The 27,702-nt window shown below is 53.7% G+C and overlaps 1 protein-coding gene across 1 annotated transcript in view; it reads right to left on the bottom strand.

Annotated features, from left to right (window-relative positions):
- The window catches only part of LOC128704763 (ionotropic receptor 93a-like), a 77,385-nt gene that overhangs the window by 7,742 nt on the left and 41,941 nt on the right, over window positions 1–27,702 (bottom strand). Inside the window, exon 6 of the mRNA XM_053799897.2 lies at window positions 3,116–3,381. Coding sequence (XP_053655872.1) covers window positions 3,116–3,381 — 266 coding nt within the window. The remainder of the gene's footprint in view (window positions 1–3,115; window positions 3,382–27,702) is intronic.

Raw genomic sequence — 27,702 nt, 5'->3', positions numbered from 1 at the left:
AAGAGAATGGATTAAAGGCAGCAGAAGTGATGAGGTAAAGGTAAGGTAATCAGTCCATTAAATTTGTAGAAATAGTTTGAGGTTACACAAATAACCCGCACATAAAAGACAGAAGCTTACGACGACGTTTCGGTCCGACTTGGACCATTGACAAAGTCACACTGTATCGTTCCAGTCACGGTATTGTGCCTTTTTGTTATTTAGTTTGAGGTTGTCAGTCCCTCAGCATTTACGGTGCTCATCAGTTACTCCTAAGGGACTGATCACCTCGTCTTTTGTATATACTTCTACAGGTTAGGTAAGGTTCGTCAGGAACATGACAAGTGTTTCCTGACGCGAGTCTTAGTCGCATGATGACCCGCCTTTGGAGCTATAGGTCATCTGACCGAGGCCTTCCGCTGGCTTACCGGTCCACCCCTGTAAAAATTATGGTCATATATAACCATGTAATATATATACTTATACAGTCTTCACATTATGGCCTTGTATTTATAAAAGCCACTGGAGGGCGAAACATCTACTAATTAAAGACACCCAGATGTTGCACATGTGTCTAATTCTTGTCGGTAATGTATATCATTTATATACATTCATGTATATATTGCTTGATTAGTATTGAAGATTGAGACACTTAAGCAACATATGGTAACCTTTATTCAGGAAACGTTTCGCCTTTCTACTTTGTATTGGACTGATGAAGCCACTGTGTGGCGAAACGTTTCCTGAATAAAGATTCCCATATGTTTCTTAAGTGTCTCAGTCTTCAACATGTCGGTTTTTCAAACCATTCATCACAACTGATTAGTATTGCCAGCAATTATAAGAAGGTATTCTTAATCTGAGTGATAATCAGGATAACCCAGGTAAGATAATCAGGATAACCCAGGTAAGATAATCAGGATAACCCAGGTAAGATAATCAGGATAACCCAGGTAAGATAATCAGGATAATCCAGGTAAGATAATCAGGATAACCCAGGTAAGATAATCAGGATAGCCCAGGTAAGATAATCAGGATAACCCAGGTAAGATAATCAGGATAACCCAGGTAAGATAATCAGGATAACCCAGGTAAGTGGTTCATTTTGATTGAAGATTATAGGCCTCTTATGTCGAGACTTGCTCAAGCGTCTCCTCCTGCGCCAGAACTAAATTCATAAACAGTGTTGGTAGGTAAGACACGTAGGCGACAGTTAGGCAACTTTATTCCGAAACGTTTCGCCTACACAGTAGGCTTCTTCAGTCGAATATAGAAAATAGGCAGGAACAGTAGAGATGTGAAGACGATGTAATCAGTCCATCATCCTTGAAGTCGTCTTCACATCTCTACTGTTCCTGCCTATTTTCTGTATTCGACTGAAGAAGCCTACTGTATAGGCGAAACGTTTCAGAATAGAGTTGCCTAACTGTTGCCTATGTGTCGTACCTACCAACCTGTCGGTATTGTATACCATTTATGAACATTGGAGAACCGTGGGCAGGGTGTGCCCATACTGGTATAAACATTGGTAATAAATACCGACAAGTTGGTTTAGAAAGACACGTAAGCAAACACTATAACATATTTATTAGAAAACGTTTCGGTCCTGGGACCTTGATCACTTCCTTGATCAAGGTCCCAGGACTGAAACGTTTTCTAATAAATATGTTATAGTGTTTGCTTACGTGTCTCGCTAAACCAATGTGCCCATACTACCTAATTGTACGACTTACGACTGTATGACGTACACTTACGACACAGTAACATCCTACCTACGGTTTGCCCCAACTTCCGCGTCCTTTCTACTATGAGCTTAGGGCCTTTTCACTGAGTCAAAATTTACGTACCTCAATTCTAATTATAAAATCAGGGAATCATAATCTTACATAATAATTTCGTTCTTTCTAGCTAACGAAAGAGTTGCTTCAATTATTTATTTAGTCTACAAATGACAAAATATTTCTACAGAGATGAGTGATAATTTGGTAGTGTTCTTTAAAGTTTATATCTATTCAGAGCGTTTGTAATGTATAGGAATATTGTATTTAATATTTGTTCGTCCAGCTGGTTGACATTTCTAAGCGGAGATGTGTGCATTAGTAAGTTGTGGAACTCCTGTAATATTATTTTTTAATCATTCATCTACAGTACATTAAACATGGAGACTGAAAAAAAACATACTGCGGGTGGGGTTGGAACCCACGATCAGAGAGTCTCAAAACTCCAGACCGTCGCGTTAGCCACTGGGTCAGCTGCCCTAGTGGCTAACGCGTCAGTCTGGAGTTTTGAGACTTTGATCGCGGGTTCTAACACCACCTGTGGTATGGTTTGTTTGCAATCGTGTTATTACGATTTTGTGAGTCATGGAGACAAACTCAGGAGATTAATTAATCTGTATATTTCGATACCCTTCTGGGATTCTCTTCAGCAGGTTCACAAGTGAAAGGAGGTCACGAATTTTATGGAAAGTTTCGCCTCTCACCGTGTGGAAGGGGAAAGGAGGTGTCAACACTCCCTGCCACCGTGCACGGTGATACCAGCAACTTACACTTGGGTATCTGCTGAAGGGGATTCCAGCAGAGGGTCGAAATATAAAGATCAGTTACTCTTCTGACTTTCTATCTCCATGTGGGTTATTATTGAGCATTGACAAGCGTTCGTTACGCTGTAGTTACACTTATTTGTGTGGAAAAAGACACTTATGTACAGTTCAGGACATTTATTAAAGGAAACGTTTCGCCACGAGTGACTTCTTCAAGAGGATATTACCCATCCTGGAAACTGGTGTTACTTGATGCCAGCAGGTCCCTCTCTAGCCTCACCTCCTTAGTTCCATTGCTACTACTACTACTACTGCTACTACTACTACTACTACTACTACTACTACTACTACTACTACTACTACCACCTCTACCCACGCGTCACCTCACCTGACTCCTGCCACTATACATACATATGTTTTCTTAGTTTTCTCTGTATTAGGACTGAAGAAGTCACTCGTGGCGAAACGTTTCCTTTAATAAATGTTCTGAACTGTACATAAGTGTCTTTTTCCACGTCTTGTCGGTATCATCATACCATTTCCTCACACTTATTTGTACTAAGTATTAAGATGCGATTGCAAGGTTTGTAGTACCTTTCTGCAGTAGTGACAAGTTGCTGGAGTGTCTCAGCACGTGGTGGGTACTTGGGCAGTGAGAGGAAGGCTGTCAGGTTGCCACGGTAAGCTGTCGTGATAATAAGACCGAATATCAGCCACACCGCCACCAGTACACGACTGGAACAGGTCTTGGGCAGCCGTCGTGGCAGATTCTGACCCAGCAGCATCCCTGTCAGGTGGTGGACCACGACAACAGTGTCTGTTCTAGCTACGTCCTTCCTTTGCTCACTTACACGAATAATCTGAAAGTAAAAAAAAAAAACATAAGAACATAAGAACATAAGAACGAAGGAACACTGCAGAAGGCCTACTGGCCCATGCGAGGCAGGTCCAAGTCTCCTACCGGCTTAAGCCAATGCACCCAACCTAGTCAGGTCAGGTCACATTGACTTAAGGGAGGAACACGGCAACCGACCTGTTAGCACAAGCTATCAGGTCTAACTCACACCCACCCACATCTACTCATGTATTTATCCAACCTATTTTTAAAGCTACATAACGTTCTGGCCTCTATAACGGTACTTGGGAGTTTGTTCCACTCATCCACAACTCTATTACCAAACCAGTACTTTCCTATATCCTTCCTGAATCTGAATTTTTCCAACTTAAAACCATTGCTGCGAGTCCTGTCTAGGCTAGGTATTTTCAGCACACTATTTACATCCCCTTTATTTATTCCTGTCTTCCACTTATACACCTCAATCATATCCCCCCTAATTCTACGTCTTTCTAGAGAGTGCATTTTCAGGGCCCTTAGTCTATCCTCATAGGGAAGGTTTCTGATACATGGGATCATCTTTGTCATCCTCCTTTGTACATTTTCCAGAGAATTTATATCCATTCTGTAATACGGTGACCAAAATTGTGCAGCATAATCTAAATGAGGCCTAACCAAGGATGTATGGAGTTGAAGAACAACCTGAGGACTCCTATTATTTATGCTTCTTGATATGAAGCCAAGGATTCTATTAGCTTTATTGCGAACACTTATGCGCTGTTGTCTTGGTTTCAGATTACTGCTAACCAGAACTCCTAAATTTTTTTCGCAATCCGTAATATTAAGATCTACATTATTTAGTTTATATGTGGCATGGTTATTGTCCTGTCCAACATTTAGAACTTTGCATTTGTCTATATTAAACTGCATCTGCCACTTCTCCGACCACTGCATCAGTCTATTCAAATCTTCCTGGAGTGCTCGAATGTCCTCGTCAGAATGAATTCGACGGCCTATTTTGGTGTCATCGGCAAACTTGCCGATGTCGCTCTTTATGCCCTCATCTATGTCGTTTATGTAGATTGTGAACAGCAGGGGGCCCAACACTGACCCCTGTGGAACACCGCTCGTGACGCTACCCCACTCTGATTTCTCCCCATTTATGCAAACTCTCTGCTGCCTATTTGTCAACCATGCCTCTATCCAGGAAAAAATTTCTCCTCCTATTCCATGTGCTTTAATTTTCCTCAATAGTCTCTGATGTGGGACCCTGTCAAAAGCCTTACTGAAGTCCATATACACAATATCATATTCATTACCATGATCTACCTCCTCAAATACCTTAGTGAAAAAAGTTAATAAATTCGTAAGGCAGGAACGCCCCTTTGTAAAACCATGCTGAGATTCGTTGATTAATTTATGCTTTTCAAGGTGGCTACGAACTGCCTCGGCAATTATTGATTCCATAAATTTTCCCACTATGGAGGTTAGGCTTATTGGTCTATAGTTCGAAGCTAAGGACCTGTCACCTGTTTTGAAAATAGGTATCACATTTGCCATTTTCCACTTATCTGGCACCATGCCAGTTTGTAGTGATATGTTGAAAAGATTAGCCAAAGGTGTGCTAAGCTCCTCTTTACATTCCTTTAGAACCCTTGCATACAGTTCATCAGGGCCTGGGGATTTGTTAGGTTTTAATTTATCTATTTGCCTAAGGACCATGTCACTTGTGACCCTAATAGTGCACAGTTTATTATCGTCCTGTTCTACATAATTTATCATTACTGGAATATCGCTGGTATCCTCCTGTGTAAAAACTGAGAGGAAGTATGTGTTAAAAATTCTACACATTTCCTTATCACTGTCAGTGAGCTGACCCGAGGAACTTTTGAGTGGGCCTATCTTGTCCCTGATCTTACTTCTGTATACCTGAAAGAATCCTTTTGGGTTAGTCTTCGATTCTCTTGCAACTTTAACCTCATAATCTCTTTTTGCTTTTCTAATTCCCTTTTTTATTTCTCTCTTTAACTGAATATATCGATTTCTTAATTGCCCCTCTCCTCTTTTGATTTGCCTATATATGCCTCTCTTTTGACCAATCAGATATTTTAATCTATTGTTCATCCATTTAGGATCATTTTTGTTTGATCTGATTTCCCTATTTGGAACATAATTTGTCTGAGCAGCTAGAACTATGCCCTGGAAAGCATCATATCGGCAACCATCACCACCTACCTGACCCTTAGTCAGGTCATTCCAGTTCAGCCCACCTAAGTAATTTTTCAGTCCTATGAAATCAGCCAAGCGAAAGTCAGGGACGGAGACTTGATTGCCATTATTAGGGGAATTCCATGATATATTAAAACTGAGTGATTTGTGATCACTCTCCCCAAGCTCATCATTAACCTCAAGATTATTAATTAGTGTTTTCCTACTGGCAAGAACCAAGTCAAGGAGGTTATTTCCCCTAGTTGGCTCTGTCACAAACTGTTTTAAAAAACAATCCTGGATCGTATCAAGAAAGTCACCCGACTCTAAATTTCCTGTCAAATTGCTCCAGTCAATCTGTCTATAGTTGAAATCTCCCATTAGCACAACATTTTCGTATGTAGATGCCTTACGAATTTCGTCCCATAGAAGTTTACTGCACTCCCTATCAAGATTTGGGGCCCTGTAAATCACACCCAAAATTAGTTTTTCTCGGCCCTCGAGAAGCTGTAACCAAACAGATTCAGTGGCTGACGCTTCTAATTTAATATCTTGTCTAACACAACAATTTAAATTGTCTCTGACATACATCGCTACTCCACCACCCTTCCTGTTGACCCTGTCAGTGTGGAATAATTTATAGCCTTGTATGTGACATTCAGAGGGCATCTCTCTATCTTTCAGATTGAGCCAGGTCTTTGTTATAGCAATAATATCTATGTTTCCTGCACTTGCAATTAATCTTAGCTCATCTATCTTATTTCTAACACTCCTGCTATTAGTATAGTAAACCTTAAGGGAGCTAGTCCCTTGCTGCCCTCTGCTGTCCCCCTTTGTTTGCTGACCTGTTCTGTTGTCTTTATTTATAACTTCATGCTGAATGCCTTTTATACATTTACTGTTTCCAACCCTAGTGTTGCAACCTGCTTGTTTCCCACACACACCTCAGTTTAAAATCATAGGCATTTCACCAATGGCCTTCTCAATCGAGTCTGCAAGTGCTACCACCCCTGCCCCAGAGAGATGTACCCCATCCCTTGCATACATATCATGTTTGCCATAAAAGTTGTTCCAGTTGTCAATGAATGGGATTGCAAGTTCCTTGCAGTATCTGTCTAGCCAGCAATTTACACCAATTGCCCTAGACAACCATTCATTTCCTACTCCCCTTCTAGGCAAGATGCTACATATGATTGGGATCCCTCCCTTAGACTTAATGAAATCTATAGCTGACCTGTACTTATCTAGCAGCTCTTCTCTCCTACCCTTCCCAATATCATTTCCACCAGCACTGAGACAGATAATGGGCTTGTTCCCATTACCTGACATGATATTATCCAGCCTGTTGACAATGTCCCCAACACCAGCTCCAGGGAAGCACACTCTATCTCTCATCTTCTTATTCCTATTACAAAAAGCACGGTCAATATATCTTACCTGAGAGTCACCAACCACAAGAATGCGCTTACCTTCATTAGCAGGGGCAGTAGTACCCTTACCTTCACTGGCCACTGAAGTACATTCATCCTGGAGAACAGAGAATGGAGGAACACTGCAGAAGGCCTACTGAAACCTATTTTACATTTTAAAAAGCGGAAGATGAAGAATCTGCTTTTCTTTCCCTCTAAGCTCAATGGTTTATCAAAAAATCGTATAACGTAACCCCTAGATGTTGAAAACGACACTAATAGTACAATTCAGGACATTTATTACAGGAAACGTTTCGCCACGAGTGACTTCCTTAATCATGGAGAATAATAGATGTCCCGAGCTGTACATTAGTATCTTTTTCCACATCAGTGGCTCATTGCTGGGATTATAGACGATAAAATCCACCATCGTTTCCACTTCGAGATGGAGAGAATGAACATTTCTCTTTACACCTACTTCCCCTTCTCACCTAACAGTAAACAGGTACCTGGGTGTTAGTAAAGTGTAAATGGTCGCATCTTACTATTAACCCTCATAGAGAAAGTTAGTTTGAGTTGCAATGAAAAAACTGAGGAACGATATGTGTACGATGGTCGGTGCTCGTGGGTAGGCCTTAGCCAGCCATCGATGCGATATTTTGCCAATAATAATAATAATAATAATAATAATAATAATAATAATAATAATAATAATAATAATAATAATAATAATAATAATAATAATAATAATAATATCTTTATTACTACCAGTTTATGTACAAGGTATACAAGTACATGTACAAGGTATACAAGTACATGTACAAGGTATACCAGTACATGTACAAGGTATACAAGTACATGTACAAGGTATACAAGTACATGTACAAGGTATACAAGTACATGTACAAGGTATACAAGTACATGTACAAGGTATACAAGTACATGTACAAGGTATACAAGTACATGTACAAGGTATACAAGTACATGCACAAGGTATACAAGTACATGTACAAGGTATACAAGTACATGTACAAGGTATACAAGTACATGTACAAGGTATACAAGTACATGTACAAGGTATACAAGTACATGTACAAGGTATACAAGTACATGTACAAGGTATACAAGTACATGTACAAGGTATACAAGTACATGTACAAGGTATACAGACCATAGCTGACATCAGTGACATACTACTATACAGAAAGCCGCTTGTTATGCTGAGCATTTCCCGCAAATTAGGTCAGTTTTGTCCCAGGATGCGACCCACACCAGTCCACTAACACCCAGGATGTGACCCACACCAGTCCACTAACACCCAAGATGTGACCCATACCAGTCCACTAACACCCAGGATGTGTCCCACACCAGTCCACTAACACCCAGGATGTGACCCACACCAGTCCACTAGCACCCAAGATGTGACCCTCACCAGTCCACTAACACCCAGGATGTGACCCACACCAGTCCACTAACACCCAGGATGTGACCCACACCAGTCCACTAACACCCAAGATGTGACCCATACCAGTCCACTAACACCCAGGATGTGTCCCACACCAGTCCACTAACACCCAGGATGTGACCCACACCAGTCCACTAACACCCAGGTACCCATTTTACTGATGGGTGAACATAGACAACCGGTGTAAAGAAACGCACCCAATGTTTCTACTCTGGCTGGGAATCGAACCCAGACCCTCGCCGTGTGAAGCGAAAGCTTTAGCCACCAGGGCAGCAATTCCGCCAATAGGTGTTAGTGGGGAGGGGCTTGAGAGGTGGCTAAGAAGCCATTCAGCGATGGAGATGAAAGTCTATAACCCAGTATTTCAACCAATAGCAGCGTTGTCTTTCTCTTCAGTTAGAAGACACCTGATGTGTGGCCTATGCTAACTCTGGATTATTTACCCTTCATAACTCCCTTCACTATTTAATTACGGCATTTTTTTTTACCAAGTTATCACGGCCCCTAAAGTGAGCATTAAACAATCATTTTCTCTTAATAACAAGCAAAAGAATTTGCAAAAAAACATGATTACTAAGTTAGAATTAGTGCGTTGGCGTGTATGGCTTTCCTCAGTTAACGACTTCTACTGTTATCAAGGAAACAGAAATTATGAAGAATATTAAAGTGGCTGAAGAATTTCATGTGTTGTTTACGCTTTGGGAAGGTGTAGCAATATTGATAAAGAGGGTCGGATTAAGGTATGAGCTTCAGGAACTGGAGCCCAGGGGCCTCCGTCAGCTGGAGAGCCTCCAGGGGCTGGAGCCCAGGGGCCTCCGTCAGCTGGAGAGCCTCCAGGGGCTGGAGCCCAGGGGCCTCCGTCAGCTGGAGAGCCTCCAGGGGCTGGAGCCAAGGGGCCTCCGTCAGCTGGAGAGCCTCCAGGAGAGCCTCCAGGGGCCTCTGTCAGCTGGAGAGCCTCCAGGGGCTGGAGCCCAGGGGCCTCCGTCAGCTGGAGAGCCTCCAGGGGCTGGAGCCCAGGGGCCTCCGTCAGCTGGAGAGCCTCCAGGGGCTGGAGCCCAGGGGCCTCCGTCAGCTGGAGAGCCTCCAGGGGCTGGAGCCCAGGGGCCTCCGTCAGCTGGAGAGCCTCCAGGGGCCTCCGCCAGCTGCAGAGCCTCCAGGAGCTGGAGCCCAGGGGCCTCCGTCAGCTGGAGAGCCTCCAGGGGCTGGAGCCCAGGGGCCTCCGTCAGCTGGAGAGCCTCCAGGGGCTGGAGCCCAGGGGGCCCCGTCAGCTGGAGAGCCTCCAGGGGCTGGAGCCAAGGGGCCTCCGTCAGCTGGAGAGCCTCCAGGAGCTGGAGCCAAGGGGCCTCCGCCAGCTGGAGAGCCTCCAGGGCCTGGAGACCAGGGATTTCCGCCAGTTGGAGGGCCTGATAGTGGCTGTAGCCCAGGGTACCCCAGGGGCCTGACAGTAGTTGTAGCCCAGGGGCCTGACAGTAGCTGTAGCCCAGGGGCCTGACAGTAGTTGTAGCACAGGGGCCTGACAGCAGCTGTAGACCAGGGGCCTGACAGTAGTTGTAGCCCAGTGGCCTGACAGTAGCTGTAGCCCAGGGGCCTGACAGTAGCTGTAGCCCAGGAACCTGACAGTAGCTGTAGCCCAGGAGCCTGAGAGTAGCTGTAGCAGAGGGGTCTGACAGTAGCTGTAGCCCAGTGGCCTGACAGTAGTTGTATCCCAGGGGCCTGACAGTAGCTGTAGCCCAGGGGCCTGACAGTAGCTGTAGCCCAGGGGCCTGACAATAGCTGTAGCTCAGGGGCCTGACAGTAGCTGTAGCCCAGAGGCCTGACAGTAGCTGTAACCCAGGGGCCTGAAAGTAGCTGTAGCCTAGGGGCCTGACATGTAGCTGTAGCCCAGTGGCTCGACAGTAGCTGTAGCCCAGGGGCCTGACAGTAGCTGTAGCCCAGTGGCCTGACAGTAGCTGTAGCTCAGGAGCCTGACAGTAGCTATAGCCCAGGGGTCTGACAGTAGCTGTAGCCCAGGGACCTGACAGTAGCTGTAGCTCAGGAGCCTGAGAGTAGCTGTAGCCCAGGGGTCTGATAGTAGCTGTAGCCCAGTGGCCTGAAAGTAGCTGTAGCCCAGGGGCCTGACAGTAGCTGTAGCCCAGGGGCCTGACAGTAGCTGTAGCCCAGGGGCCTGACAGTAGCTGTAGCCCAGTGGCCTGACAGTAGCTGTAGCTCAGGAGCCTGACAGTAGCTATAGCCCAGGGGTCTGACAGTAGCTGTAGCCCAGGGACCTGACAGTAGCTGTAGCCCAGGAGCCTGAGAGTAGCTGTAGCCCAGGGGTCTGATAGTAGCTGTAGCCCAGTGGCCTGAAAGTAGCTGTAGCCCAGGGGCCTGACAGTAGCTGTAGCCCAGGGGCCTGACAGTAGCTGTAGCCCAAAGGCCTGACAGTAGCTGTAGCCCAGATGCCTGACAGTAGTTGTATCCCAGGGGCCTGAGAGTAGCTGTAGCCCAGGGGCCTGACAGTAGCTGTAGCCCAGGGGCCTGACAATAGCAGTAGCTCAGGGGCCTGACAGTAGCTGTAGCCCAGAGGCCTGACAGTAGCTGTAACCCAGGGGCGTGAAAGTAGCTGTAGCCTAGGGGCCTGACATGTAGCTGTAGCCCAATGGCTTGACAGTAGCTGTAGCCCAGGGGCCTGACAGTAGCTGTAGCCCAGTGGCCTGACAGTAGCTGTAGCTCAGGAGCCTGACAGTAGCTATAGCCCATGGGTCTGACAGTAGCTGTAGCCCAGGGGCCTGACAGTAGCTGTAGCCCAGAGGCCTGACAGTAGCTGTAGCCCAGGGGTCTGACAGTAGCTGTAGCTCAGGGGCCTGACAATAGCTGTAGCTCAGGGGCCTGACAGTAGCTGTAGCCCAGAGGCCTGACAGTAGCTGTAACCCATGGGCCTGAAAGTAGCTGTAGCCTAGGGGCCTGACATGTAGCTGTAGCCCAGTGGCCTGACAGTAGCTGTAGCCCAGTGGCCTGACAGTAGCTGTAGCCCAGGGGCCTGACAGTAGCTGTAGCCCAGTGGCCTGACAGTAGCTGTAGCTCAGGAGCCTGACAGTAGCTATAGCCCAGGGGTCTGACAGTAGCTGTAGCCCAGGGGCTTGACAGTAGCTGTAGCCCAGAGGCCTGACAGTAGCTGTAGACCAGGGGTCTGACAGTAGCTGTAGCTCAGGGGCCTGACAGTAGCTGTAGCCCAGGGGCCTGACAGTAGCTGTAGCCAGAGGCCTGACAGTAGCTGCAGCCGAGAGGCCTGACAGTAGCTGTAACCCAGGGGCGTGAAAGTAGCTGTAGCCTAGGGGCCTGACATGTAGCTGTAGCCCAATGGCTTGACAGTAGCTGTAGCCCAGGGGCCTGACAGTAGCTGTAGCCCAGTGGCCTGACAGTAGCTGTAGCTCAGGAGCCTGACAGTAGCTATAGCCCAGGGGTCTGACAGTAGCTGTAGCCCAGGGGCCTGACAGTAGCTGTAGCCCAGAGGCCTGACAGTAGCTGTAGCCCAGGGGTCTGACAGTAGCTGTAGCTCAGGGGCCTGACAATAGCTGTAGCTCAGGGGCCTGACAGTAGCTGTAGCCCAGAGGCCTGACAGTAGCTGTAACCCATGGGCCTGAAAGTAGCTGTAGCCTAGGGGCCTGACATGTAGCTGTAGCCCAGTGGCCTGACAGTAGCTGTAGCCCAAGGGCCTGACAGTAGCTGTAGCCAAGTGGCCTGACAATAGCTGTAGCCCAGGGGCCTGACAGTAGCTGTAGCCCAGGGGCCTGACAGTAGCTGTAGCCCAGTGGCCTGACAGTAGCTGTAGCTCAGAGGCCTGACAGTAGCTGTAGCCCAGGGGCCTGACAGTAGCTGTAGCTCAGGGGCCTGACAGTAGCTGTAGCCCAAAGGCCTGACAGTAGCTGTAGCCCAGGGGCCTGACAGTAGCTGTAGCCCAAGGGCCTGACAGTAGCTGTAGCCAAGTGGCCTGACAATAGCTGTAGCCCAGGGGCCTGACAGTAGCTGTAGCCCAGGGGCCTGACAGTAGCTGTAGCCCAGTGGCCTGACAGTAGCTGTAGCTCAGAGGCCTGACAGTAGCTGTAGCCCAGTGGCCTGACAGTAGCTGTAGCCAAGGGGCCTGACAGTAGCTGTAGCCCAGTGGCCTGACAGTAGCTGTAGCCCAGAGGCCTGACAGTTGCTGTAGCCCAGTGGTCTGACAGTAGCTGTAGCTCAGGGGCCTGACAGTAGCTGTAGCCCAGGGGCCTGACAGTAGCTGTAGCCCAGTGGCCTGACAGTAGCTGTAGCCCAGTGGCCTGACAGTAGCTGTAGCCCAGTGGCCTGACAGTAGCTGTAGCCCAGGGGCCTGACAGTAGCTGTAGCCCAAGGGCCTGACAGTAGCTGTAGCCAAGTGGCCTGACAATAGCTGTAGCCCAGGGGCCTGACAGTAGCTGTAGCCCAGGGGCCTGAAGGTAGCTGTAGCCGAGGGGCCTGACAGTAGCTGTAGCTCAGGGGCCTGACAGTAGCTGTAGCCCAGGAGCCTGGCAGTAGCTGTAGCCCAGGGGCCTGACAGTAGCAGTAGCCCAAGGGCATGACAGTAGCTGTAGCCCAGGGGCCTGACACTAGCTGTAGCCCAGTTGCCTGACAGTAGCTGTAGCCCAGGGGTCTGACAGTAGCTGTAGCCCAGTTGCCTGACATTAGCTGTAGCCCAGTGGCCTGACAGTAGCTGTAGCCCAGGGGCCTGACAGTAGATGTAGCCCATTGGCCTGACAGTAGCTGTAGCCCAGGGGCCTGACAGTAGCTGTAGCCCAGGGGTCTGACAGTAGCTGTAGCTCAGGGGCCTGACAATAGCTGTAGCCCAGGGGCCTGACAGTAGCTGTAGCCCAGGGGCCTGAAGGTAGCTGTAGCCCAGGGGCCTGACAGTAGCTGTAGCTCAGGGGCCTGACAGTAGCTGTAGCCCATAAGCCTGACAGTAGCTGTAGCCCATTGGCCTGACAGTAGCTGTAGACCAAGGGCATGACAGTAGCTGTAGCCCAGGGGCCTGACAGTAGCTGTAGCCCAGTGGCCTGACAGTAGCTGTAGCGCAGGGGTCTGACAGTAGCTGTAGCCCAGGGGCCTGACAGTAGCTGTAGCCCAGATGCCAGACAGTAGCTGTATCCCAGGGGCCTGACAGTAGCTGTAGCCCAGGGGCCTGACAGTAGCTGTAGCCCAGGGGCCTGACAATAGCTGTAGCTCATGGGCCTGACAGTAGGTGTAGCCCAGGGCCCTGAAAGTAGCTGTAGCCCAGAGGCCTGACAGTAGCTGTAGCCCAGGGGCCTGAAAGTAGCTGTAGCCTAGGGGCCTGACAGTAGCTGTAGCCCAGAAGCCTAACAGTAGCTGTAGCTCAGGAGCCTGACAGTAGCTGTAGCCGAGGGGCCTGACAGTAGCTGTAGCCCTGGGGCCTGACAGTAGCTGTAGCCCAGGGGCCTGAAAGTAGCTGTAGCACAGAGGCCTGACAGTAGCTGTAGCTCAGGGGCCTGACAGTAGCTGTAGCCCAGGGGCCTGACAATAGCTGTAGCTCATGGGCCTGACAGTAGGTGTAGCCCAGGGCCCTGAAAGTAGCTGTAGCCCAGAGGCCTGACAGTAGCTGTAGCTCAGGGGCCTGACAGTAGCTGTAGCCCAGGAGCCTGACAGTAGCTGTAGCCCATTGGCCTGACAGTAGCTGTAGACCAAGGGCATGACAGTAGCTGTAGCCCAGGGGTCTGACAGTAGCTGTAGCCCAGTGGCCTGACAGTAGCTGTAGCCCAGGGGTCTGACAGTAGCTGTAGCCCAGGGGCCTGACTGTAGCTGTAGCCCAGATGCCTGACAGTAGCTGTATCCCAGGGGCCTGACAGTAGCTGTAGCCCAGGGGCCTGACAGTAGCTGTAGCCCAGGGGCCTGACAATAGCTGTAGCCCAGGGGCCTGACAGTAGCTGTAGCCCAGGGGCCTGAAAGTAGCTGTAGCCCAGAGGCCTGACAGTAGCTGTAGCCCAGGGGCCTGAAAGTAGCTGTAGCCTAGGGGCCTGACAGTAGCTGTAGCCCAGAAGCCTAACAGTAGCTGTAGCTCAGGAGCCTGACAGTAGCTGTAGCCGAGGGGCCTGACAGTAGCTGTAGCCCAGGGGCCTGACAGTAGCTGTAGCCCAGGAGCCTGAAAGTAGCTGTAGCCCAGAGGCCTGACAGTAGCTGTAACCCAGGGGCCTGAAAGTAGCTGTAGCCTAGGCGCCTGACAGTAGCTGTAGCCCAGGAGCCTGACAGTAGCTGTAGCCCAGGAGCCTGACAGTAGCTGTAGCCCAGGGGCCTGACAGTAGCTGTAGCCCAGGGGCCTGACAGTAGATGTAGCCCATTGGTCTGACAGTAGCTGTAGCCCAGGGGCCTGACAGTAGCTGTAGCCCAGGGGCCTGACAGTAGCTCTAGCCTAGGGGCCTGACAGTAGCTGTAGCCCAGGGGCCTGACAGTAGCTCTAGCCCAGGGGCCTGACTGTAGCTGTAGCCCAGGGGCCTGAAAGTAGCTGTAGCCCAGGGGCCTGACAGTAGCTGTAGCCCAGGAGCCTGACAGTAGCTGTATCCCAGTGGCCTGACAGTAGCTGTAGCCCAAGGGCATGACAGTAGCTGTAGCCCAGGGGCCTGACAGTAGCTGTAGCCCAGTGGCCTGACAATAGCTGTAGCCCAAGGGTATGACAGTAGCTGTAGCCCAGGGGCCTGACAGTAGCTGTAGCCGAGTCGCCTGACAGTAGCTGTAGCCCAGGGTCTGAATAGCCCAGTGGCCTGACAGTAGCTGTAGCCCAAGGGCATGACAGTAGCTGTAGCCCAAGGGCCTGACAGTAGCTGTAGCCCAGTGGCCTGACAGTAGCTGTAGCCCAAGGGCATAACAGTAGCTGTAGCCCAGGGGCCTGACAGTAGCTGTAGCCCAGTGGCCTGACAGTAGCTGTAGCCCAGGGGTCTGACAGTAGCTGTAGCCCAGGGGCCTGACAGTAGCTGTAGCCCAGGGGTCTGACAGTAGCTGTAGCCCAGGGGCCTGACAGTAGCTGTAGCCCAGGGGCCTGACAGTAGCTGTAGCCCAGGGGCCTGACAGTAGCTGTAGCCCAGTAGCCTGACAGTAGCTGTAGCTCAGGAGCCTGACAGTAGCTATAGCCCAGGGGTCTGACAGTAGCTGTAGCCCAGGGGCCTGACAGTAGCTGTAGCCCAGAGGGCTGACAGTAGCTGTAGCCCAGGGGTCTGACAGTAGCTGTAGCTCAGGTGCCTGACAGTAGCTGTAGCCCAGTGGCCTGACAGTAGCTGTAGCCCAGTGGCCTGACAGTAGCTGTAGCCCAGTGGCCTGACAGTAGCTGTAGCCCAGGGGTCTGACAGTAGCTGTAGCTCAGGGGCCTGACAGTAGCTGTAGCCCAGGGGCCTTACAGTAGCTGTATCCCAGTGGCCTGACAGTAGCTGTAGCCCAGGGGCCTGACAGTAGCTGTAGCCCAGGGGCCTGACAGTAGCTGTAGCCCAAGGGCCTGACAGTTGCTGTAGCCAAGTGGCCTGACAATAGCTGTAGCCCAAGGGCCTGAGAGTAGCTGTAGCTCAGGGGCCTGACAATAGCTGTAGCACAGGGACCTGACAGTAGCTGTAGCCCAGTGGCCTGACAGTAGCTGTAGCTCAGAGGCCTGACAGTAGCTGTAGCCCAGTGGTCTGACAGTAGCTGTAGCTCAGGGGCCTGACAGTAGCTGTAGCCCAGGGGCCTGACATTAGCTGTTGCCCAGTGGCCTGACAGTAGCTGTAGCCCAGTGGCCTGACAGTAGCTGTAGCCCAGTGGCCTGACAGTAGCTGTAGCTAAGGGGCTTGACAGTAGCTGTAGCCCAGTGGCCTGACAGTAGCTGTAGCCCAGAGGCCTGACAGTAGCTGTAGGCCAGTGGTCTGACAGTAGCTGTAGCTCAGGGGCCTGACAGTAGCTGTAGCCCAGGGGCCTGACAGTAGCTGTAGCCCAGAGGCCTGACAGTAGCTGTAGCCCAGTGGCCTGACAGTAGCTGTAGCCCAGTGGCCTGACAGTAGGTGTAGCCCAGGGGCCTGACAGTAGCTGTAGCCCAAGGGCCTGACAGTACCTGTAGCCAAGTGGCCTGACAATAGCTGTAGCCCAGAGGCCTGACAGTAGCTGTAGCCCAGGGGCCTGAAGGTAGCTGTAGCCGAGGGGCCTGACAGTAGCTGTAGCTCATTGGCCTGACAGTAGCTGTAGCCCAGGAGCCTGACAGTAGCTGTAGCCCAGGGGCCTGACAGTAGCAGTAGCCCAAGGGCATGACAGTAGCTGTAGCCCAGGGGCCTGACAGTAGCTGTAGCCCAGTGGCCTGACAGTAGCTGTAGCCCAGGGGTCTGACAGTAGCTGTAGCCCAGGGGCCTGACATTAGCAGTAGCCCAGGGGCCTGACAGTAGCTGTAGCCCAGGGGCCTGACAGTAGCTGTAGCCCAGTGGCATGACAGTAGCTGTAGCCCAGGGGCCTGACAGTAGCTGTAGCCCAAGGGCCTGACAGTAGCTGTAGCCAAGTGGCCTGACAATAGCTGTAGCCAAGGGGCCTGACAGTAGCTGTAGCCCAGGGGCCTGAAGGTAGCTGTAGCCCAGGGGCCTGACAGTAGCTGTAGCTCAGGGGCCTGACAGTAGCTGTACCCCAGGAGCCTGACAGTAGCTGTAGCCCAGTGGCCTGAAGGTAGCTGTAGCCCAAGGGCATGACAGTAGCTGTAGCCCAGGGGCCTGACATTAGCTGTAGCCCAGTGGCCTGACAGTAGCTGTAGCCCAGGGGTCTGACAGTAGCTGTAGCCCAGGGGCCTGACAGTAGCTGTAGCCCAGGGGTATGACAGCAGCTGTAGCCCAGGGGCCTGACAGTAGTTGTAGCCCAGTGGCCTGACAGTAGCTGTAGCCCAGGGGCCTGACACTAGCTGTAGCCCAGGGACCTGACAGTAGCTGTAGCCCAGGAGCCTGAGAGTAGCTGTAGCCCAGGGGTCTGACAGTAGCTGTAGCCCAGTGGCCTGACAGTAGTTGTATCACAGGGGCCTGACAGTAGCTGTAGCCCAGGGGCCTGACAGTAGCTGTAGCCCAGGGGCCTGACAATAGCTGTAGCTCAGGGGCCTGACAGTAGCTGTAGCCCAGAGGCCTGACAGTAGCTGTAACCCAGGGGCCTGAAAGTAGCTGTAGCCTAGGGGCCTGACATGTAGCTGTAGCCCAGTGGCTTGACAGTAGCTGTAGCCCAGGGGCCTGACAGTAGCTGTAGCCCAGTGGCCTGACAGTAGCTGTAGCTCAGGAGCCTGACAGTAGCTATAGCCCAGGGGTCTGACAGTAGCTGTAGCCCAGGGACCTGACAGTAGCTGTAGCCCAGGAGCCTGAGAGTAGCTGTAGCCCAGGGGTCTGACAGTAGCTGTAGTCCAGGGGCCTGACAGTAGCTGTAGCCCAGGAGCCTGACAGTAGCTGTAGCCCAGGGGCCTGACAGTAGCTGTAGCCCAGGGGCCTGACAGTAGCTGTAGCCCAGATGCCTGACAGTAGTTGTATCCCAGGGGCCTGAGAGTAGCTGTAGCCCAGGGGCCTGACAGTAGCTGTAGCCCAGGGGCCTGACAATAGCAGTAGCTCAGGGGCCTGACAGTAGCTGTAGCCCAGAGGCCTGACAGTAGCTGTAACCCAGGGGCATGAAAGTAGCTGTAGCCTAGGGGCCTGACATGTAGCTGTAGCCCAATGGCTTGACAGTAGCTGTAGCCCAGGGGCCTGACAGTAGCTGTAGCCCAGTGGCCTGACAGTAGCTGTAGCTCATGAGCCTGACAGTAGCTATAGCCCAGGGGTCTGACAGTAGCTGTAGCCCAGGGGCCTGACAGTAGCTGTAGCCCAGAGGCCTGACAGTAGCTGTAGCCCAGGGGTCTGACAGTAGCTGTAGCTCAGGGGCCTGACAATAGCTGTAGCTCAGGGGCCTGACAGTAGCTGTAGCCCAGAGGCCTGACAGTAGCTGTAACCCAGGGGCCTGAAAGTAGCTGTAGCCTAGGGGCCTGACATGTAGCTGTAGCCCAGTGGCCTGACAGTAGCTGTAGCCCAGTGGCCTGACAGTAGCTGTAGCCCAGGGGCCTGACAGTAGCTGTAGCCCAGTGGCCTGACAGTAGCTGTAGCTCAGGAGCCTGACAGTAGCTATAGCCCAGGGGTCTGACAGTAGCTGTAGCCCAGGGGCTTGACAGTAGCTGTAGCCCAGGGGACTGAAGGTAGCTGTAGCCCAGGGGCCTGACAGTAGCTGCAGCTCAGGGGCCTGACAGTAGCTGTAGCCCAGGAGCCTGACAGTAGCTGTTGCCCTTTGGCCTGACAGTAGCTGTAGACCAAGGGCATGACAGTAGCTGTAGCCCAGGGGCCTGACAGTAGCTGTAGCCCAGTGGCCTGACAGTAGCTGTAGCGCAGGGGTCTGACAGTAGATGTAGCCAAGGGGCCTGACAGTAGCTGTAGCCCAGATGCCTGACAGTAGCTGTAGCCCAGGGGCCTGACAGTAGCTGTAGCCCAGGGGCCTGACAATAGCTGTAGCTCAGGGGCCTGACAGTAGCTGTAGCCCAGGGCCCTGAAAGTTGCTGTAGCCCAGAGGCCTGACAGTAGCTGTAGCCCAGGGGCCTGAAAGTAGCTGTAGCCTAGGGGCCTGACAGTAGCTGTAGCCCAGAAGCCTAACAGTAGCTGTAGCTCAGGAGCTTGACAGTAGCTGTAGCCGAGGGGCCTGACAGTAGCTGTAGCCCAGGGGCCTGACAGTAGATGTAGCCCAGGGGCCTGAAAGTAGCGGTAGCCCAGAGGCCTGACAGTAGCTGTAGCTCAAGGGCCTGACAGTAGCTGTAGCCCAGGAGCCTGACAGTAGCTATAGCCCATTGGCCTGACAGTAGCTGTAGACCAAGGGCATGACAGTAGCTGTAGCCCAGGGGCCTGACAGTAGCTGTAGCCCAGTGGCCTGAGAGTAGCTGTAGCCCAGGGGTCTGACAGTAGCTGTAGCCCAGGGGCCTGACAGTAGCTGTAGCCCAGATGCCTGACAGTAGCTGTATCCCAGGGGCCTGACAGTAGCTGTAGCCAAGGGGCCTGACAGTAGCTGTAGCCCAAAGGCCTGACAATAGCTGTAGCTCAGGGGCCTGACAGTAGCTGTAGCCCAGGGGCCTGAAAGTAGCTGTAGCCCAGAGGCCTGACAGTAGCTGTAACCCAGGGGCCTGAAAGTAGCTGTAGCCTAGGGACCTGACAGTAGCTGTAGCCCAGGAGCCTGACAGTAGCTGTAGCCCAGGAGCCTGACAGTAGCTGTAGCCCAGGAGCCTGACAGTAGCTGTAGCCCAGGGGCCTGACAGTAGCTGTAGCCCAGGGGCCTGAAAGTAGCTGTAGCCCAGAGGCCTGACAGTAGCTGTAACCCAGGGGCCTGAAAGTAGCTGTAGCCTAGGCGCCTGACAGTAGCTGTAGCCCAGGAGCCTGACAGTAGCTGTAGCCCAGGAGCCTGATAGTAGCTGTAGCCCAGGGGCCTGACAGTAGCTGTAGCCCAGGGGCCTGACAGTAGCTGTAGCCCATTGGTCTGACAGTAGCTGTAGCCCAGGGGCCTGACAGTAGCTGTAGCCCAGGGGCCTGACAGTAGCTCTAGCCTAGGTGCCTGACAGTAGCTGTAGCCCAGGGGCCTGACTGGAGCTGTAGCCCCGGGGCCGGAATGTAGCTGTAGCCCAGGGGCCTGACAGTAGCTGTAGCCCAGGAGCCTGACAGTAGCTGTATCCCAGTGGCCTGACAGTAGCTGTAGCCCAAGGGCATGACAGTAGCTGTAGCCCAGGGACCTGACAGTAGCTGTAGCCCAGTGGCCTGACAGTAGCTGTAGCCCAAGGGCATGACAGTAGCTGTAGCTCAGGGGCCTGACAGTAGCTGTAGCCCAGTGGCCTGACAGTAGCTGTAGCCCGGGGTCTGAATAGCCCAGTGGCCTGACAGTAGCTGTAGCCCAAGGGCATGGCAGTAGCTGTAGCCCAGGGGCCTGACAGTAGCTGTAGCCCAGTGGCCTGACAGTAGCTGTATCCCAAGGGCATGACAGTAGCTGTAGCCCAGGGGCCTGACAGTAGCTGTAGCCCAGTGGCCTTACAGTAGCTGTAGCCCAGGGGTCTGACAGTAGCTGTAGCCCAGGGGCCTGACAGTAGCTGTAGCCCAGGGGTCTGACAGTAGCTGTAGCCCAGGGGCCTGACAGTAGCTGTAGCCCAGGGGCCTGACAGTAGCTGTAGCCCAGGGGCCTGACAGTAGCTGTAGCCCAGTAGCCTGACAGTAGCTGTAGCTCAGGAGCCTGACAGTAGCTATAGCCCAGGGGTCTGACAGTAGCTGTAGCTCAGGAGCCTGACAGTAGCTATAGCCCAGGGGTCTGACAGTAGCTGTAGCCCAGGGGTCTGACAGTAGCTGTAGCTCAGGGGCCTGACAGTAGCTGTAGCCCAGGGGCCTGACAGTAGCTGTATCCCAGTGGCCTGACAGTAGCTGTAGCCCAGGGGCCTGACAGTAGCTGTAGCCCAGGGGCCTGACAGTAGCTGTAGCCCAAGGGCCTGACAGTAGCTGTAGCCCAGTGGCCTGACAATAGCTGTAGCCCAGGGGCCTGACAGTAGCTGTAGCTCAGGGGCCTGACAGTAGCTGTAGCCCAGGGGCCTGACAGTAGCTGTAGCCCAGTGGCCTGACAGTAGCTGTAGCTCGGAGGCCTGACAGTAGCTGTAGCCCAGTGGTCTGACAGTAGCTGTAGCTTAGGGGCCTGACAGTAGCTGTGGCCCAGGGGCCTGACATTAGCTGTAGCCCAGTGGCCTGACAGTAGCTGTAGCCCAGTGGCCTGACAGTAGCTGTAGCCCAGTGGCCTGACAGTAGCTGTAGCTAAGGGGCCTGACAGTAGCTGTAGCCCAGTGGCCTGACAGTAGCTGTAGCCCAGAGGCCTGACAGTAGCTGTAGCCCAGTGGTCTGACAGTAGCTGTAGCTCAGGGGCCTGACAGTAGCTGTAGCCCAGGGGCCTGACAGTAGCTGTAGCCCAGAGGCCTGACAGTAGCTGTAGCCCAGTGGCCTGACAGTAGCTGTAGCCCAGTGGCCTGACAGTAGCTGTTGCCCAGGGGCCTGACAGTAGCTGTAGCCCAAGGGCCTGACAGTAGCTGTAGCCAAGTGGCCTGACAATTGCTGTAGCCCAGGGGCCTGACAGTAGCTGTAGCCCAGGGGCCTGAAGGTAGCTGTAGCCGAGGGGCCAGACAGTAGCTGTAGCTCATTGGCCTGACAGTAGCTGTAGCCCAGGAGCCTGACAGTAGCTGTAGCCCAGGGGCCTGACAGTAGCAGTAGCCTAAGGGCATGACAGTAGCTGTAGCCCAGGGGCCTGACAGTAGCTGTAGCCCAGTGGCCTGACAGTAGCTGTAGCCCAGGGGTCTGACAGTAGCTGTAGCCCAGGGGCCTGACATTAGCAGTAGCCCAGGGGCCTGACAGTAGCTGTAGCCCAGGGGCCTGACAGTAGCTGTAGCCCAGTGGCCTGACAGTAGCTGTAGCCCAGGGGCCTGACAGTAGCTGTAGCCCAAGGGCCTGACAGTAGCTGTAGCCAAGTGGCCTGACAATAGCTGTAGCCAAGGGGCCTGACAGTAGCTGTAGCCCAGGGGCCTGAAGGTAGCTGTAGCCCAGGGGCCTGAAAGTAGCTGTAGCTCAGGGGCCTGACAGTAGCTGTAGCCCAGGAGCCTGACAGTAGCTGTAGCGCAGTGGCCTGACAGTAGCTGTAGCCCAAGGGCATGACAGTAGCTGTAGCCCAGGGGCCTGACAGTAGCTGTAGCCCAGTGGCCTGACAGTAGCTGTTGCCCAGGGGTCTGACAGTAGCTGTAGCCCAGGGGCCTGACAGTAGCTGTAGCCCAGGGGTATGACAGTAGCTGTAGCCCAGGGGCCTGACAGTAGTTGTAGCCCAGTGGCCTGACAGTAGCTGTAGCCCAGGGGCCTGACAGTAGCTGTAGCCCAGAGACCTGACAGTAGCTGTAGCCCAGGAGCCTGAGAGTAGCTGTAGCCCAGGGGTCTGACAGTAGCTCTAGCCCAGTGGCCTGACAGTAGTTGTATCCCAGGGGCCTGACAGTAGCTGTAGCCCAGTGGCCTGACAGTAGCTGTAGCCCAGGGGCCTGACAATAGCTGTAGCTCAGGGGCCTGACAGTAGCTGTAGCCCAGAGGCCTGACAGTAGCTGTAACCCAGGGGCCTGAAAGTAGCTGTAGCCTAGGGGCCTGACATGTAGCTGTAGCCCAGTGGCTTGACAGTAGCTGTAGCCCAGGGGCCTGACAGTAGCTGTAGCCCAGTGGCCTGACAGTAGCTGTTGCTCAGGAGCCTGACAGTAGCTATAGCCCAGGGGTCTGACAGTAGCTGTAGCCCAGGGACCTGACAGTAGCTGTAGCCCAGGGGCCTGACAGTAGCTGTAGCCCAGGGGCCTGACAGTAGCTGTAGCCAAGATGCCTAACAGTAGTTGTATCCCAGGGGCCTGACAGTAGCTGTAGCCCAGGGGCCTGACAGTAGCTGTAGCCCAGGGGCCTGACAATAGCTGTAGCTCATGGGCCTGACAGTAGCTGTAGCCCAGAGGCCTGACAGTAGCTGTAACCCAGGGGCCTGAAAGTAGCTGTAGCCTAGGGGCCTGACATGTAGCTGTAGCCCAACGGCTTGACAGTAGCTGTAGCCCAGGGGCCTGACAGTAGCTGTAGCCCAGTGGCCTGACAGTAGCTGTAGCTCAGGAGCCTGACAGTAGCTATAGCCCAGGGGTCTGACAGTGGCTGTAGCCCAGGGGCCTGCCAGTAGCTGTAGCCCAGAGGCCTGACAGTAGCTGTAGCCCAGGGGTCTGACAGTAGCTGTAGCTCAGGGGCCTGACAATAGCTGTAGCTCAGGGGCCTGACAGTAGCTGTAGCCCAGAGGCCTGACAGTAGCTGTAACCCAGGGGCCTGAAAGTAGCTGTAGCCTAGGGGCCTGACATGTAGCTGTAGCCCAGTGGCCTGACAGTAGCTGTAGCCCAGTGGCCTGACAGTAGCTGTAGCCCAGGGGCCTGACAGTAGCTGTAGCCCAGTGGCCTGACAGTAGCTGTAGCTCAGGAGCCTGACAGTAGCTATAGCCCAGGGGTCTGACAGTAGCTGTAGCCCAGGGGCTTGACAGTAGCTGTAGCCCAGAGGCCTGACAGTAGCTGTAGACCAGGGGTCTGACAGTAGCTGTAGCTCAGGGGCCTGACAGTAGCTGTAGCCCAGTGGCCTGAGAGTAGCTGCAGCCCAGTGGCCTGACAGTAGCTGTAGCCCAGGGGTCTGACAGTAGCTGTAGCTCAGTTGCCTGACAGTAGCTGTAGCCCAGGGGCCTGACAGTAGCTGTATCCCAGTGGCCTGACAGTAGCTGTAGCCCTGGGGCCTGACAGTAGCTGTAGCCCAGGGGCCTGACAGTAGCTGTAGCCCAAGGGCCTGACAGTAGCTGTAGCCCAGTGGCCTGAAAATAGCTGTAGCCCAGGGGCCTGACAGTAGCTGTAGCTCAGGGGCCTGACAGTAGCTGTAGCCCAGGGGCCTGACAGTAGCTGTAGCCCAGTGGCCTGACAGTAGCTGTAGATCAAAGGCCTGACAGTAGCTGTAGCCCAGTGGTCTGACAGTAGCTGTAGCTCAGGGGCCTGACAGTAGCTGTAGCCCAGGGGCATGACAGTAGCTGTAGCCCAGTGGCCTGACAGTAGCTGTAGCACAGTGGCCTGACAGTAGCTGTAGCCCAGTGGCCTGACAGTAGCTGTAGCCAAGGGGCCTGACAGTAGCTGTAGCCCAGTGGCCTGACAGTAGCTGTAGCCCAGAGGCCTGACAGTAGCTGTAGCCCAGTGGTCTGACAGTAGCTGTAGCTCAGGGGCCTGACAGTAGCTGTAGCCCAGGGGCCTGACAGTAGCTGTAGCCCAGTGGCCTGACAGTAGCTGTAGCCCAGTGGCCTGACAGTAGCTGTAGCCCAGTGGCCTGACAGTAGCTGTAGCCCAGGGGCCTGACAGTAGCTGTAGCCCAAGGGCCTGACAGTAGCTGTTGCCAAGTGGCCTGACAATAGCTGTAGCCCAAAGGCCTGACAGTAGCTGTAGCCCAGGGGTCTGAAGGTAGCTGTAGCCGAGGGGCCTGACAGTAGCTGTAGCTCAGGGGCCTGACAGTTGCTGTAGCCCAGGAGCCTGGCAGTAGCTGTAGCCCAGGGGCCTGACAGTAGCAGTAGCCCAAGGGCATGACAGTAGCTGTAGCCCAGGGGCCTGACAGTAGCTGTAGCCCAGTTGCCTGACAGTAGCTGTAGCCCAGGGGTCTGACAGTAGCTGTAGCCCAGGGGCCTGACATTAGCTATAGCCCAGTGGCCTGACAGTAGCTGTAGCCCAGGGGCCTGACAGTAGATGTAGCCCATTGGCCTGACAGTAGCTGTAGCCCAGGGGCCGGACAGTAGCTGTAGCCCAAGGGCCTGACAGTAGCTGTAGCCAAGTGGCCTGTCAGTAGCTGTAGCCCAGGGGCCTGACAGTAGCTGTAGCCCAGGGGCCTGAAGGTAGCTGTAGCCCAGGGGCCTGACAGTAGCTGTAGCTCAGGGGCCTGACAGTAGCTGTTGCCCAGGAGCCTGACAGTAGCTGTAGCCCATTGGCCTGACAGTAGCTGTAGACCAAGGGCATGACAGTAGCTGTAGCCCAGGGGCCTGACAGTAGCTGTAGCCCAGTGGCCTGACAGTAGCTGTAGCCCAGTGGCCTGACAGTAGCTGTTGCCCAGGGGCCTGACAGTAGCTGTAGCCCAGATGCCTGACAGTAGCTGTATCCCAGGGGCCTGACAGTAGCTGTAGCCCAGGTGCCTGACAGTAGCTGTAGCCCAGGGGCCTGACAATAGCTGTAGCTCAGGGGCCTGACAGTAGCTGTAGCCCAGGGGCCTGAAAGTAGCTGTAGCCCAGAGGCCTGACAGTAGCTGTAGCTCAGGAGCCTGACAGTAGCTGTAGCCCAGCGGCCTGAAAGTAGCTGTAGCCCAGGTGCCTGACAGTAGCTGTAGCCCAGGGGCCTGACAATAGCTGTAGCTCAGGGGCCTGACAGTAGCTGTAGCCCAGGGGCCTGAAAGTAGCTGTAGCCTAGGGGCCTGACAGTAGCTGTAGCCCAGAAGCCTAACAGTAGCTGTAGCTCAGGAGCCTGACAGTAGCTGTAGCCGAGGGGCCTGACAGTAGCTGTAGCCCAGGGGCCTGACAGTAGCTGTAGCCCAGGGGCCTGAAAGTAGCTGTAGCCCAGAGGCCAGACAGTAGCTGTAGCTCAGGGGCCTGACAGTAGCTGTAGCCCAGTGGCCTGACAGTAGCTGTAGCCCAGGGTTCTGACAGTAGCTGTAGCCCAGGGGCCTGACAGTAGCTGTAGCCCAGATGCCTGACAGTAGCTGTATCCCAGGGGCCTGACAGTAGCTGTAGCCCAGGGGCCTGACAGTAGCTGTAGCCCAGGGGCCTGACAATAGCTGTAGCTCAGGGGCCTGACAGTAGCTGTAGCCCAGGGGCCTGAAAGTAGCTGTAGCCCAGAGGCCTGACAGTAGCTGTAGCCAAGGGGCCTGAAAGTAGCTGTAGCCTAGGGGCCTGACAGTAGCTGTAGCCCAGAAGCCTAACAGTAGCTGTAGCTCAGGAGCCTGACAGTAGCTGTAGCAGAGGGGCCTGACAGTAGCTGTAGCCCAGGGGCCTGACAGTAGCTGTAGCCCAGGGGCCTGAAAGTAGCTGTAGCCCAGAGGCCTGACAGTAGCTGTAACCCAGGGGCCTGAAAGTAGCTGTAGCCTAGGGGCCTGACAGTAGCTGTAGCCCAGGAGCCTGACAGTAGCTGTAGCCCAGGAGCCTGACAGTAGCTGTAGCCCAGGGGCCTGACAGTAGCTGTAGCCCAGGGGCCTGACAGTAGCTGTAGCCCATTGGTCTGACAGTAGCTGTAGCCCAGGGGCCTGACAGTAGCTCTAGCATAGGGTCCTGACAGTAGCTGTAGCCCAGGGGCCTGACAGTAGCTCTAGCCCAGGGGCCTGACTGTAGCTGTAGCCCAGGGGCCTGAAAGTAGCTGTAGCCCAGGGGCCTGACAGTAGCTGTAGCCCAGGAGCCTGACAGTAGCTGTAGCCCAGTGGCCTGACAGTAGCTGTAGCCCAAGGGCATGACAGTAGCTGTAGCCCAGGGGCCTGACAGTAGCTGTAGCCCAGTGGCCTGACAGTAGCTGTAGCCCAAGGGCATGACAGTAGCTGTAGCCCAGGGGCCTGACAGTAGCTGTAGCCCAGTGGCCTGACAGTAGCTGTAGCCCAGGGGTCTGAAAGTAGCTGTAGCCCAGGGGCCTGACAGTAGCTGTAGCCCAGGAGCCTGACAGTAGCTGTAGCCCAGTGGCCTGACAGTAGCTGTAGCCCAAGGGCATGACAGTATCTGTAGGCCAGGGGCCTGACAGTAGCTGTAGCCCAGTGGCCTGACAGTAGCTGTAGCCCAAGGGCATGACAGTAGCTGTAGCCCAGGGGCCTGACAGTAGCTGTAGCCCAGGGGCCTGAAAGTAGCTGTAGCCTAGGGGCCTGACAGTAGCTGTAGCCCAGAAGCCTAACAGTAGCTGTAGCTCAGGAGCCTGACAGTAGCTGTAGCCGAGGGGCCTGACAGTAGCTGTAGCCCAGGGGCCTGACAGTAGCTGTAGCCCAGGGGCCTGAAAGTAGCTGTAGCCCAGAGGCCTGACAGTAGCTGTATCCCACTGGCCTGAAAGTAGCTGTAGCCTAGGGGCCTGACAGTAGCTGTAGCCCAGGAGCCTGACAGTAGCTGTAGCCCAGGGGCCTGACAGTAGCTGTAGCCCAGGGGCCTGACAGTAGCTGTAGCCCATTGGTCTGACAGTAGCTGTAGCCCAGGGGCCTGACAGTAGCTGTAGCCCAGGGGCCTGACAGTAGCTCTAGCCTAGGGGCCTGACAGTAGCTGTAGCCCAGGGGCCTGACAGTAGCTCTAGCCCAGGGGCCTGACTGTAGCTGTAGCCCAGGGGCCTAAAAGTAGCTGTAGCCCAGGGGCCTGACAGTAGCTGTAGCCCAGGAGCCTGACAGTAGCTGTAGCCCAGTGGCCTGACAGTAGCTGTAGCCCAAGGGCATGACAGTAGCTGTAGCCCAGGGGCCTGACAGTAGCTGTAGCCCAGTGGCCTGACAGTAGCTGTAGCCCAAGGGCATGACAGTAGCTGTAGCCCAGGGGCCTGACAGTAGCTGTAGCCCAGTGGCCTGACAGTAGCTGTAGCCCAGGGGTCTGAAAGTAGCTGTAGCTCAGGGGCCCGACAGTAGCTGTAGCCCAGGAGCCTGACAGTAGCTGTAGCCCAGTTGCCTGACAGTACCTGTAGCCCAAGGGCATGACAGTA

Source organism: Cherax quadricarinatus, chromosome 99 (genome assembly GCF_038502225.1).
Source record: "Cherax quadricarinatus isolate ZL_2023a chromosome 99, ASM3850222v1, whole genome shotgun sequence".
Classification (NCBI taxonomy): domain Eukaryota; kingdom Metazoa; phylum Arthropoda; class Malacostraca; order Decapoda; family Parastacidae; genus Cherax; species Cherax quadricarinatus.
The sequence above is the reverse complement of the archived record's forward strand: the minus strand, read 5'-3'. Positions and strand labels throughout refer to the sequence as shown.